Source organism: Gobio gobio (assembly GCF_949357685.1).
Source record: "Gobio gobio genome assembly, chromosome: 16".
Classification (NCBI taxonomy): domain Eukaryota; kingdom Metazoa; phylum Chordata; class Actinopteri; order Cypriniformes; family Gobionidae; genus Gobio; species Gobio gobio.
In genome coordinates this window covers 6,614,752-6,629,254 of record NC_137109.1, presented here as the reverse complement: position 1 = coordinate 6,629,254, position 14,503 = coordinate 6,614,752, and the positions used below count along the sequence as shown (strand labels likewise).

At 39.1% G+C, this 14,503-nt stretch overlaps 1 protein-coding gene across 1 annotated transcript; it reads left to right on the top strand.

Moving 5' to 3' along the window:
• Positions 1-4,162: 4,162 nt before the first annotated feature.
• On the top strand, positions 4,163-13,668 carry LOC307140164 (E3 ubiquitin-protein ligase TRIM35-like). Its single transcript, XM_079839424.1, has 6 exons — positions 4,163-4,778; positions 5,307-5,402; positions 5,517-5,747; positions 5,858-5,880; positions 5,963-6,081; positions 12,655-13,668. The coding sequence occupies exons 1-6, from the start codon at positions 4,383-4,385 to the stop codon at positions 13,194-13,196; spliced, it is 1,407 nt and encodes a 468-aa protein (XP_079695550.1). The 5' UTR covers positions 4,163-4,382; the 3' UTR covers positions 13,197-13,668.
• The last annotated feature ends 835 nt before the right edge of the window (positions 13,669-14,503 follow it).

Sequence of the window (14,503 nt, the reverse complement as noted above, 5' to 3'; positions counted from 1 at the left end):
CTCGGAAAGGATATGACATCATTACATTTTCAAAATAAAATGTCAGGAATAAAACACTTTCTGACACTGACAATATCATATTTTGTGAAGTTGAGCAGATTTTCCCAAACACAGTCAAAAACTCAATGGTTGAGGACAAATCACTCGCTAAATTATATATTTTGGCTTCAAAACTGCACAATTGACCAAAAGGCAATGGTTGTGGGACTCTATAGAAAATGTAAAAATATTTAATTTTGTCTTTAAGGGCGTTTTCACACCTGAAAGTCCACACCAAGGTCCGAACCGAAGTTCATGTTTTGATACATTTTATACATTTGGTTAGTTTTGGTTTGGTTTCACATTGCAATTATGCGATCGCACTAAAGAACTTTACTTGACACACTTGCGTCCACTCGTCATCATCTATGTGTGCGGCATCTGGACATTGATTGGTTTGTAAACGGACATGCGTCTGACGTCAGCGTCTTTGACAAGAATGAATGAACGGATGCATATCGTTGCCACTATTGAACAGTGCACATTGCTTGACTATTTTCTTTTCGTTACATTTAAAAGTGGACATTTCAAGCTTTATATACACATGTTTCTCATGTTTGTGAGACAAGTAGCTGCTGAGTTTCGGTTTATTTGAGACGCGCTCCAGTTCATGTGCAAAGCCTGCTATAGTCTGCTATAGACTATTTGCTTCTTATTTATAAAATCCAGGCAATTATCTGATTAAATGTTGATTAAAATTAAGATACAATTTATATGAAACGAAATTCACATTAAAGAAAGGCTTTCTAAGCAAAATCATACAAAATTTCTTTCAAAATCATTTCTGACCTTCTGTCTTCTGACATATTGCGCATCTTTTCACTTTTCATAATCAATCTAGCCTAGATTGAATTTAAAAATAACATTATAATATTTAAACATAAACAGGAACTTCCTGTAAATGGTCTGAAAGTCCGAACCATACAGAAAATGCTTTCACACTAAAAACGAACCGAACCTTTGTTCAGTTTGATCCGGACCGAGACTACCTCTTTTCATCTGACCAAATTTCGTCTGTTTGGTCCGGACCGTGGTGCGGGGGAGGTTTCACATTCAGGAATACACACTTTATTGGATTATCACTGTGGATTGTACACCGGTGGACACATTCACATTGGGACTTTCAACACACTAGGACTGAATCCGAATTCGCCCAATAAACTTCATTCACTATTCCCTACGTTAGTCCACTAATACAGTTCACTTGAAGGAGTGAATGAAAACGAGTGTGTGAAGTCGGACAGCTTTTGTGTGTACATCGGCGGTGCAATGTGGGATTGAATGAGTGCACTCAATAACATCCACTATGGTTTCGGACACCACTACAAATGGCTGTCCCTTCAAATAATGCCCTATTTGAGGTTATAGGGGGCGATTTCTGATTTAGCCTAGGACTCTTAAGTAGGGATGTGCCGAACGAAACTGCGTTGGTGCTTCGAAGCTTTTGACTCTACTTCGTCATCTGATGGTCAATAAAAATTCCTACACCAGCTGTCATTCAGATGTTTTGATCATTGGGATGTCATTGCAAGGTTTATTTGTATTTAATAAGCATAAGCGTATTTAATGTCATTAGCAAGCCGTGTGTGACAAGTTTGTGGTTGAGGAAGGACTTTTATTCTTTTTGGGAACAGTGGTTGAGCCCGCAAGATGATTTAATTTACATTCAGACAACAGACAAAAGTATTTTAATTAACAACAAAACACCACATTAAAAAAGCTGCAAACACAGAAGTATGACTGATATAATTATAATATTGCACTACATGGACAGCAGGTATGGGACAGAGCAATCGATGTGCTTTATATTTGAGCCCGGCGTGACATGTCAGTGATGTAACAAAACTTAATTTCAACAGGTCACATGACAGCCTCGTATAAAGCAATGCTCAGGAACATTGTTTAGAAGCACTAGTGTGTCAAAAACTTGAGTGTGTGGACACTGGTGTTGAACTACCCATCCCTACTCGTAAGGACTGGTTTAGGGTACGGTGAGAATGGACTCCACGCTTTTAACAACCTAAGTTTCTAAAGTTGCTTTATTGCGTTGTTTTGTGTTTCATGTGAATATTGTAAATGCACTTCATTTATTGATCATATTTCTGTTTTTCGTCTCATCTTTTTAAACACTCCCAACATCACACAGTTTAATCTGACCCCAATTTTAACTTTTGTAACTCAGTGTATTGGGCTGAGTGTTACAACTGTTCCACCATCTGACGAATGTGTGAGGAAACACACCGGCCACCAGACTGAGTGTTGTGCTCTGGCATGGCACTTTATCATCCGCTGGTGCCCGTCATGTATTTTTGTCAGAATCTCTTTCTGCAATGTCTCTGGAATGACACCTGTCATCTTTCAACCGGATGTCATCGGGTACAGTCAGTTCTGCTCTCACATGCCAATATGGCATCAGCTCTTTGCTCACTGTGTGTTTTTCTGGCCATCCAGCAAGACAGTGTTCTTAACCTTTTTGTGTTTCTCTTCTTCTTGAGCTTGCTTTATCTGCTCCAATCTGCTGTCTGTTACCGGGAAGGAAGACACTATCGCATCCACAAAGACATTGACATCACTTTCTAGCTGTAAGTCAGCCCGTGAAGGACACGCATCCAGAAGCACGTGTGAAAGTGTGTCTGCTGTGATTACACTTTTCCCTGGAACAGGGAAAACTGAATTAAAACTGAATTTCCTGTGATTTAACCTGAATGGAATCGATTCTTGATCTCTTTCACTGTTACAATTTTTATACTTTTTTTCCTCTAATGAGGCTTGAGATCACTTTTTTCTTGCTTAACCAAGATTAAAGACACAACTGAAGATCACTTTGCTCCCTGTTTGTGACTATGGTCTATTTCTTTGTGGTGATTTGCTAATGCTCTTGGCAGATCATCACACCATGTAACACTGTTTGCTGTTTCTTAACTGTTTCATTTTGGTGTTCTTTTTTGTATAGCTTTAGCTAATGTTAGCTCTGGATCCAAAGTGCTGCCGACAGTCTCATGTCTCTGATTCCCACAACTATCCGGTTTTGAATTAATTCCTCTTTTAACGTTCTGCCAGCTTGTGAACTGCTGTTATAAAATTCTCTGCAGTTTCACCATCGACGATTATAATTGGCATTATGCCGACACAGTGCTGTCTAAATGCTTCCACCACAGTCATATCTCTTTCTCTCTGACTCGCTCAGCTGTAATAGTGCAAAGATACCGTCTGCATCGTCTCCCATGGCATATAACAAAGAGCTGATTTGGTATTCCTCAGGTTTTGCACTCATTCCTGATGCTAGACGAAAGGGCTCGAACCGTCTGATTCATCTTGGTAATCCGCCGAATTGAAGTCAAACTGCTCCGGATGTGATGTCTGTACAGCTGCAACAGCCATGCTTCAGTTTCTCTCCTGCACGCGGTTCTGTGTAACCTATTCTTAAGGTTCACTTCTGACACCATATAATGTATCCTATAATATCTTTCAAAAAAGCACGCAGTACAACGGTCATGTCTTATTCACGTGGAACGTCTTTTCTTTATTTACGTCACTGTAATGAAGTCCCTATCATTACACAAACCACAAGACTTCTGGAACAATGTCCTCTGGACAGATGAGACCAAAGTGGAGATGTTTGGCTGTAATGCACAGCACCACTTTTGGTGAAAACCAAACACAGCATATCAGCACAAACACCTCATGCCAACTGTCCATCAGCTGATGGAGGGGTGATGATTTGGCATCTTGCAGTCGTTGAGTAGACCATGAACTCCTCTGTATACCAAAGTATTCTAGAGTCAAGTGTGAGGCCATCTGTCCGACAGCTAAAGCTTGGGTCATGCAACAGGACAATGATCTCAATTTTATATTATGTTCTGATATGTACAACCACAGAATTCAAAAGGGGGTCCTTTTTTTTCACATGACTGTATATTGCTGGACTCACCTACTTGCCAGTCTATGCACAAATTGGTTTCAAAGAGGTTTAGTAACTTAACCAGCAGGTGATCATTAAAGTGAAAACATTTGAACACACTTTCTATTTAATCATCAATACAAGGCCTATTACAACTGAACCACACCAACAGAAACTCAGAAATCCAGTCTGTCTTCAGAAGCTCCACCCTCTTACAAAACCAGGAAATGACTAGTCATTATTTCTAACTTTCATTTTTACTGAAAGCTAAATCGAGTCAGTGTTGTGAAGAACAGAGGACACATTATATATATTAGGATACTTGTGTAAGTCTGAAATAACTGAGATTCGATTTTGATTGTAATAGTTATTTACTTTTCAAACCAAAGACCAGAAAGTGAAACTAAACTGTAGATCATTGGATCTTTTACAAGACGAGGAAATGGATTCAAAATCTGCAGAAGAGCTTTCTTGTCCTGTTTGCTGTGAAATCTTCAAGGTTCCTGTTTTATTGTCCTGTACTCACAGTTTTTGTAAAGAGTGTCTACAACAGTTCTGGAAAACTAAGGAAACTCAGGAGTGTCCCGTTTGCAGGAGAAGATCCTCAAGACATGATCCTCCAGTTAATCTTGCGTTAAAAAACTTGTGTGAGTTGTTCCTGAAGGAGGGAAATGAGAGGCGTTCATCAGAGTCTGAGGAGATGTGCAGTTTACACAGTGAGAAACTCAAACTCTTCTGTCTGGAGGACAAACAGCCTGTGTGTTTAGTGTGCATAGTCTCAGAGAAACACACCAAACACACATTCAGACCCTTCAGTGAAGTGCTTCCATCTTACAAGGTAAGACAAATGTCTCTCATTTCATGCTAAATACAGTGCTAAACATAGAAACAGTAATAAATCAGTATTTATTTTTGCTCAGACTAAATCTCCATGACTTACTACTGATATAAAACTCTGCACTGCTTCGACCGCTCGGATGTTCAGATCGTCTTGAATGTAACAGCATTGGCACAAAACATGTTTTGAAAACAATAGAAATGTCATGAGTTATTAATATTTTTTAACTGATAATATGTGATTTATTTCAAGACACCAAAAAGTGATAGTAGTATCTTTTACAACTGCATGGATATAATAATTGAGAATCGGCCGTTGCAAAATCCACATTTGTTTGGTGAAAACATGATTTCTTGACGTTCGACCTTTCCAAACTATATAAAAAATTGTCCTGAGAATGAACCATTCAACATATAAATAATATAACAATAAACACACACACCAGACACAATTTTGCTAATCCACACACACAATGTTTAAACCTCTTATAGCTTCATAAGTTTCACAGATTTTCATCTTAACCTGTAGGAGGAATTTAACACAGCGCTGACGTCCTTACAAAACAAGCTCAAACATGGAGAAGAAATGAAAGGAGAGTGTGATGAAACAATCCAACACATCGAGGTGAGGATGTATAAAGAGTTAAACACTCAACATTCACACACACAGTTTATTATTGACATTAGTGGAGTGTGTGTTCACACAGAGCTGACTGAAGTGAATGTGATGTGATTTCAGTCTCAAGCTGAGCACACAGAGCGTCAGATTAAAGAAGAGTTTGAGAAGCTTCATCAGTTTCTCAGAGACGAAGAAGAAGCTACAATCACTGCACTGAGGGAGGAAGAGGAGCAGAAGAAGCAGATGATGAAGGAGAAGCTGGAGGAGATGAACACACACATCTCAGCTCTTTCACACACAATCAGAGACATGGAGGAGATGATGAAAGCCAATGACGTCTCGTTTCTAAAGGTGACCAATCAATCTGGCTTCATTCTTTGAGCAGAAAACAACTTGAGACTCACTGACAATGAGAGTGTTTGATAAGATATTAACATGTTTTCAAACTCTATATTTTCCAGAACTTTAGCGTCTCAATGGAAAGGTGAGTGAGCTGCTCGTATCTCTTCTCTCAGTGGATCTGAACTCAAATTCACTGCAGTTCTGACTCCTGAATGTTCCTCCAGAGTCCAGATCTCACAGCCGGATCCACAGATGAGTTCTGGAGCTTTGATTGATGTGTCCCGTTACCTGGGTAACCTGCCGTTCAGAGTCTGGAAGAAGATGCTGGAAACTGTCCAACACAGTGAGTCTCAGCAGATCTGACACCAGCGCAAAACATCCTTCAGATATAAACACACACAACATTAACATCTGAGAGAAATATATTAATAATCACTTGAATTTCTGAGTGAATCTGAACTGTATTTCAGAAGATCATCAGATCATACAGTGAACTCATAATGACTACAGAAGTCTGTTCCTCATGGTCTCTGCTTATGTATTAGGATACAATAGTGTTTATTAAGCTTGGAAGAGCCAACTTACTGAAATCTGATTAAACTTAATATCATTATTATTTTTCTTACTCTAAATTTTTGACTCTAATGGTGCGCTCACACTGGTCGCAAATTATTTACATGTTAAGACGGAAATAGACATTCTGCGGCGCGATTCATTGCGAATCGCCCGAGTTGAAAAATCTGAACTTTGGCGGATATTCGCGCCGCGTTAACTAATCAGGAGGAGCTTGCTCTAGTAGTGACAACAATGAGGAGAAAATCTGTATATTAATATCTGCTTCAGACAATATGATTATCACTGTGATAACATTAAATGACATGAAACACAACCCAGTCTCTTTTTGTTAAAGGAACACGCCAACTTTTTGGGACTTTGGCTTATTCACTGTATCCCCCAGAGTTAGATAAGTCCATACACACCATTCTCATCTCCGTGCATCCCATAACTCTGTCTGACGCACCCACCGTTAGCCTAGCTTAGCACAAAGACTGGAGGTATATGGCTCCAGCTAGCCTACTGCTCAATAAGTGACAAAATAACACCAACATTTTCCTATTTACATGTTGTTATGTGTATAGTCACAGCGTGTACAAATAACAAGGTTACATGAGACACAGCAATATATTATAAACGTATACACACTGGGACTATATTCTCAGAAGGCGCAGCACTGCTCTACTTCTGCGGAGGGCGGAGTGATCTGGGACATTACAGGGGATACATGGGCACGGGAACAACTGCAATACAGTATGACCACCCTATTCATGTGATAGTGTCACTAACGGTACATTATGTAGCTAATGGCACTGTTACAGGAGGCTAGTCATCTAAAAACATAACGCAACACTTACCGCAGCCACAGGTGATCCGCTTTGTCCTGTCTGTACTACCGATGGGATGGCCGTATCCTTCAGCCCACGTTTCATAATTTTCCATTTTTTCAATATAGTCGTCCTCGGTTAAATGTTCTGAGCAAACCCGATGGTAGGCTACTTGATGATGGCTACAGGTGTGTTTGGATCCATATCCAGAGCAAGCAGCTGCGGTAAGTACTTCCTTTATGTTTTTAGATGACTAGCCTCCTGTAACAGTGTCATTAGCTACATAATGTACCGTTAGTGACACTATTACATGAATAGCATGAACTAGCTGGAGCCATATACCTCCAGTCTTTGTGCTAAGCTAGGCTAACGGTGGGTGCGTCAGACAGAGTTATGGGATGCACGGAGATGAGAATGTGTGTATGGACTTATCCAGTGTTGGGCACGTTACTTTAAAAAAGTAATTAGTTATAGTTACTAGTTACTTCTTACAAATAGTAACTGAGTTAGTAACTGATTTACATCATTATAAAAGTAACTAATTACCAGGGAAAGTAATTACTGCGTTACTTTTTTTTTTTTTTCAAAATGTTCAAATATGTCAAATAACTTGGATGCCCCCAATATTAGATATGTTAAATGAATGAATTGGACACTAAATAGAATAAATTATTATTATAAAACATTGTACATTAATGTACACTATTGTAATGTTGCTGTGGGACAATGTGAGAGACACCTATCAAATTCAATGCATTATTGTAAATATTATCAGTAGGCCTACTATAGTGTAAATATTGTGTAAATATTATCAGTACTATACTTTCCTTTGGTAGTGGAGCTCACGTTATCACCTGGGTTTTTAGCCACTAATTTTGTGGCATATGATGATGTGAGGCGCTTCAGAATCACTTGCCACCGGCGTGGAGAGACTCTTTCTTCCTGGGCGTAAGTTGCATGTTACATAAATATTCTTACCTTTCACCTCAACGAGGGAAAAGTAGCGCTTATACTTCCAGTTTGCGAAAGCTACCTTTGAAGTCGTTGGACCATCGCTGAATGTGCATATGCGTGTGCGTCATTGGTGTGTGTGTGTGTGTGTGTGTGTGAACCATAGACCGTGAAAAAAATAGGTGTGAACTCAACCTATCAACTTCAACCTTGTCTCTCTCCCACCCACCAATCACCATCAGTTATGTGCACCACCGCACCCACCCCCAACACGCACACACACACACACACACGTTGCAGGTCCGACTGACAGAGAGCCTGTTCGGATGAAAAGCGCTTCAGTGAGCTCAATTATAGTAACGCGACTAACGCCGCTTTTTTTTCCCTCAGTAACGCTAACGGCGTTGTAACGGGAGGAACAGTAATTCGTTTGATTACTCGTTACTGAAAAAAATAATTCCGTTAGTAACGACGTTTATCTATAACGCCGTTATTCCCATCACTGGACTTATCTAACTCTGGGGGATACAGTGAATAAGCCAAAGTCCCAAAAAGTTGGCATGTTCCTTTAAATGGAAGTTTATGTTTGATCAATAATACAAAAGTATAAATAAAAGGTATAATAAGCTACACATGAAATAAAGCAAACAATTCAGTCACACATTCAAAGTCAGTGCTAGTCGGCTACAACTGTAACGTAAAGTTAAATAGCCTAAAAATAAAAAAGTAATGAAACTTCACTTTGCCCTCAGCCTAAGAGATTTGCCAGGGAACAAATTATAGATCCATGAGACCAAAGATCAGCCGTTACATCAACACAAGACGAATTATAGCTGGAGACGCCACAGAGACATCAGAGCCAGCGGCAGACGGCAGAAGGACTGGCCGAGGAAAGGCTGCTCTCGCCGGGGTTAATGAGCGCCGCTGATCCACTGGAGCTCACAACTCCACACACACCAGATCACATGTTCAAATAGGCGCTCTCTTTATAAATAAACCACAGATTTGAGCTTTAAACAACTACATTATCGCCTGAAAAAGTCTAAAAACTACGCTTTGTCACACATTAACAGTAGATTTCAACAAAAAAGACGTGTGAACACAGCCCATGTCAGCCATTTCTCAACGAGACGAGCCGCTGGCAGAAGCCCCGCCCATGAGGCGAATTCACGTCTGTTGTGAAGTGATTGTCGCGCGAATGAAGCGAGTAAACTCCAAATGTTCAAGCGTCCAACTTTGCGCGAATTATTTGCGTCATTCGCGTCCGGTGTGAGCTACTTAACTCCTCCTAGAGCTTTAACTCGGGGCACAACCTAACGCGGGGTTAGTTGTAACACACATGTTTTAACCCTTTCCACACATGCAAAATGACGAAACTTAGTGTATTTACTACCGTAAAACTTCAAATAATAGCCGAGTCCCAAATAGACGCCTGTCTCTTTTAAACGCCTGGTGCGACGACAGGTTTGGGTAAATAAAGGCCGGTCTCAAATAGACGCCGGGTCTGTTTTTTAGTATCGGGCTGTATTTGATCTTCTCAAACCCGTCAGATCGTCTGTTCTATGTTTTGATTATATTTCACGTGACAGACGGAACCGTTCATGAACGACTCATCACTATGGCAACATAACAAAGAGGATAACGAACTTTCAGTCTTCAGTTTTTCTTAATTCCCTCAATACCACCATGGAGAAAAGTATAATTTGACATTTAAGCTGACAGTTGTCAAATTTCAAGCGTGGGTAAAGCTGGATACGGAGCGGCTGAAAAATTCCTTTAATGCTTGCGCGCAGACGCTTGAAACACAGTGTGTTTGTGTGTGCGAGGGAGAAGGAGGAGATATATTTCATTAACTTCGGGATGTTATCCTTAGGTATGTGGCCTGACAGTAGCTTCTGATGGAAGCGAGGACCACATTATCCATTGTTTCAAAGAGGGAGAGCCGTGCGCATCTGGGCGAGATCTGTTAGTGCGAGCAAGGCAGGCAGATTTAGCGGAGGCTGGAGAGAGAGAAGTGGAGGAGGAATTCGCCCATGAACTTGAATCAAGAATCGCGGGGATGATGATAGTGATGAATAGAGTAATTTTCTATCACATGATTGCAGTTGTTTTACAGGGTAGCCTTCATTCTTTCTTGTTGATGTGTTTCGGACAACAAGTTCATACGCTCAATGGATTTTAGCGGTAACTTATATTGTTTTACTTCTGCCCATTGCTGTCACATCGTTTCGTTTTTTGTGCTGCCAATAATCTAAGACATTTCTTACATTAAATGATTTGTTAAACACATTCAAATTAATTATAAATAAAACGTAATATAATGTGGTAACCGTCATGCTTGAACATCTCAACACTAAATTAAAAGCCTGTCTCTTATAGACGCCTGTTTCAAATACAAACCGGTGCAGTTCGGCGATTTGGGTAAATAGAAGCCCGGGCTATTATTTGAAGTTTTACGGTAGTTGCCATATCAACATTATTTAGAGAAAAAATAGCGCCAAAATTAAAAAATCTCTGGAAGATTTTACTGAACATGTTTTTAACCATAGCAAAAGTACATTTTTTACTTCAGTTTAGTTTTCATCTCTGTTTTTTTGTTTATTTAAAATAAGACAAATCTGATATTATTTTAATCTTATATCTGTTATTTAACAGTTGATCGTTCTTTAATGCTGATCTAACAGCAGAAGACACGAGCCAAGATATAAATCCCAGTTGTGCAGATGGGGTGTGTTGTCACACTGCGTTACAATGAGCCCCTATTAGAAATATGCCATTATATTCTGTACTTATGAATTCTTTTGAGAAACCATAAGAAAAGTGTGAATAATGACTGAGAGTTAATATTCAGATATTATTTATTATTATGTTTTGAACAATGCTGTATAGCTGTATTTAGCGTTGTGTTTGTAGTCAAACTCAAAAATTTAAAAATGCCATTATTTTATTTTAAAAAGTTGATAATTGTATTTTGTTGATAAAATATTTTAGTTTGTCTTGTATATTTTTTTGATTATATCAGGTAACATTTTAAGCTGTCATTTGGTCATGTTACATTGTGCCCCACCACATGTTACAATGTACCCCTCACCTATGGGGCATGTTGTCACATTTCACTTCCATTCTTTCGGGGTAAATCAAGAAAAAAGTATACACTGTATTAATGAAACAAAACCACATAATTGTACTAGACATGTGTGCAATTAATGTGGGAAAAATTAAATACTCTGAACCCCAAGTGGATTTACACAAACGGAGAAAGTCAAAAAGTGTTAGGTTTTGCCCCGCTCTCCCCTACTCCAAACTCAGACCTTCAGACGGTTCTGGCTTGAGTTGCTTTATCTTTTCTAACTGATCGGACTCACACTTTTCCTACAAATGCTGATTAAAACTTGGAAAAACTCCCATAGACTTTCATTGACGGAATGTTCAGATTTTCAAACTGTCCAACTGTCAAAAATTCAAATCTAAACACTGAAGCCCAGACTCACTCAAACTGACATTCTATGAACTAAAGTTATATATAGATAGATAGATAGATAGATAGATAGATAGATAGATAGATAGATAGATAGATAGATAGATAGATAGATAGATAGATAGATAGATAGATAGATAGATAGATAGATAGATAGATAGATAGATGATAGATAGTTTAATGAGTCTCTATGGTTAAGTATCTATCTATCTATCTATCTATCTATCTATCTATCTATCTATCTATCTATCTATCTATCTATCTATCTATCTATCTATCTATCTATCTATCTATCTATCTATCTATCTATCATAGCAACCACCCAGAACACCATAGCTACAACACCAAGTGTACCCTAGCAACCACATAACAAGACCTTAGCAACCACTCAGAGTACCCTAGCAACCGCATAGCAACACCCTAGCAACCACCCTGAGTACCCTAGCAATCACATAGCTAGACCTTAGTAACCACCCAAGTACCCTAGCAACCACATAGCAAGACCCTAGCAACCACACAGAGTACCCTAGCAACCACATAGCAACCACCCCAAATACCTTATCAACCGCATAGCAACCAACCTAGCAACCACATACATCCCAAGTACCTTAGCAACCGCATAGCAACCACCCTAGCAACCATCTGAGTATCCTAGCAACCACATAGCAGGACCTTGCCAACCACCCCAAGTACCCTAGCAACCGCACAGCAACCACCTGAATACCCTAGCAACCGCATAGGAGGTCTAAACTACTAACTAAAACTCAAACTATTGAAAAACTTTAAACTTTTCCAACTATTTCAAACTTTAAACTTTTTCAACTATTTCAAACTTTAAACTTCAAACGATTTCAAACTTTAAACTATTTCAAACTTTTTCAAACTTTCTGGTCCGGCTTTTTCAAGCCAATTTAAAGTTTGTCTCGATGAACTTTCTAATCTAGTTGAATACTGATATTAAACCTGAAGCCTCAATCCATTCTGACAGAAACTGAGAGACCATTGTTATGATTTATGATTCTTTTCATCAAAGTCTTTATATGTGTTTTACATTTATATTTCTGATCATATTTCCTCCTGTAATCTGATGTTCTTCTCTTTGCAGCTCCGTTGACTCTTGATCCAAACACAGCAGATCCTCGTCTCACACTCTCGTCTGATCTGACCAGTGTGTCGAACAGTGATGAAGATAAAACACTTCCTGATAATCCAGAGAGGTTTGACTTTTATGCATGTGTCCTGGGATCTGAGGGCTTTAACTCAGGAACACACTGCTGGGATGTGGAGGTTGGTGACAATAAACTCTGGATTCTTGGAATAACCACAGCATCAAACCAAAGGAAGGGAGCGATTTTCTTCAAGTCTAATGTCTGGCTTGTGCAGTACTGGGACAGTGAATACAGCTCACAATCCCCAGATCAACCCCTCTCTGTCTTTCCTGTTAAAGTGAAGCTTCAGCGTGTGAGAGTTCAGCTGGACTATGGCAGAGGAACAGTGTCATTCTCTGATCCTGTCACTAACACACATTTACTCACAATCAGGACGTCCTTCACAGAGACTGTGTTTCCATTCTTATATAATCACTGCACAACTCCTCTGAGGATCTTACCAGTTAAACTGATCATTACAGCAGAAAATCACAGTTAAATCTGATTCTGCTTCTAGATCAATTCAGTTTTACAAGTTAGAGCAAGTGTCTCTAGTTTCTTCTAGAGAAATGTACATAATATACATAGTTTTGCAAATTATGCTTCAATAATAAGCGTCTCATTCGTCAATCACACTTACATTTAAAATGTATCCAGTAAATCTATAAATAAAGGGGACTTGACTTAAAGTCTCAATGAAAAGGAAATAGTGACAGATCTTTTCTTATGTGTTGTGTTCAAGTGTAACAGATTATCAAAAAAGAAAAATTGTGGGGCAAAAAATGAATGTGTACATGATGAATCATTCACAGTAAGATCTATGCTTTTACAAGACTGTGAATTTCATTTAAATTCTCACTTTAATGTTTTTATTTTTATATGTATTGGTCACAATAATCTTGTGTTTAATTTGACAGAAATAAAAGTAATTTTCAGTAGTTAAGTAACTTGTGAGAAAATATATCAACACCAGAAGAGAAACTGTGATCATTTGATTTTCTCCACAATGTGTGTGTTGTGTGTGTGTGTGTGTGTGTGTGTGTGTGTGTGTGTGTGTGTGTGTGTGTGTGTGTGTGTGTGTGTGTGTGTGTGTGTGTGTGTGTGTGTGTGTGTGTGTGTGTGTGTGTGTGTGTGTGTGTGTGTCCCTCTGCTGGACAGGCTCATGTACTGCAGGAGATGATGCTGTAACTCAGTATTTCCCAAACCTGTTCCTGGAGACACACCAACATGTGTGAACTCTTCCTAATCAAACTCACTGATGCATCTCATCAGCTCTTTAGTAAACGCTTCAAAGCTGTGTTCAAAATCATGAACTTGTAAGGATGGGTTTGGGTTAGGATTGTTTTTTCTGCTAAGACAAAAGCTGAGATCCAACCCCCTGCAATAGCACAATAAAACTCACTAATCTGGAGAGAAGATCTCACAGAAAGACTGTGGGACATCATCAGCCTGCCCAAACCTTCTCCCCCTCTCCCTCGCCCGACTCCCTGCCCCCTGATTCAAGACACGGAAGCTGTAAAACCACAGATGAAGTATCTTGTGAATCTATTGTTTTTCCCTTTTATTTTTGGTATCTTTTTAAAGGTCTCAGTGCGATTGGTTAAATGATCTTAACTTCACTGCAGTCACTGGTAGGATGAGAAAGATTGAAATTTATGTTAAAACTAAATGTTAACGTTAATTTAAATGTTAATCTTGATTTATCTTGTATCATTCTGAAATCATTATTCTAGTATAAATAGATGTGGAGTCCTTTATTTCCGCAAATCTCTGTCAGGATCATACCGAGGACCCAATGGATGGAGC

Excerpts from the sequence above, each read along its gene's own strand:
- LOC307140164 (XM_079839424.1), top strand. The coding sequence starts at position 4,383 with ATGGATTCAAAATCTGCAGAAGAGCTTTCTTGTCCTGTTTGCTGTGAA. Across the intron at positions 5,403-5,516 it reads AAACAATCCAACACATCGAG|TCTCAAGCTGAGCACACAGA; the intron begins GTGAGGATGTAT and ends ATGTGATTTCAG. Across the intron at positions 6,082-12,654 it reads GCTGGAAACTGTCCAACACA|CTCCGTTGACTCTTGATCCA; the intron begins GTGAGTCTCAGC and ends TTCTCTTTGCAG.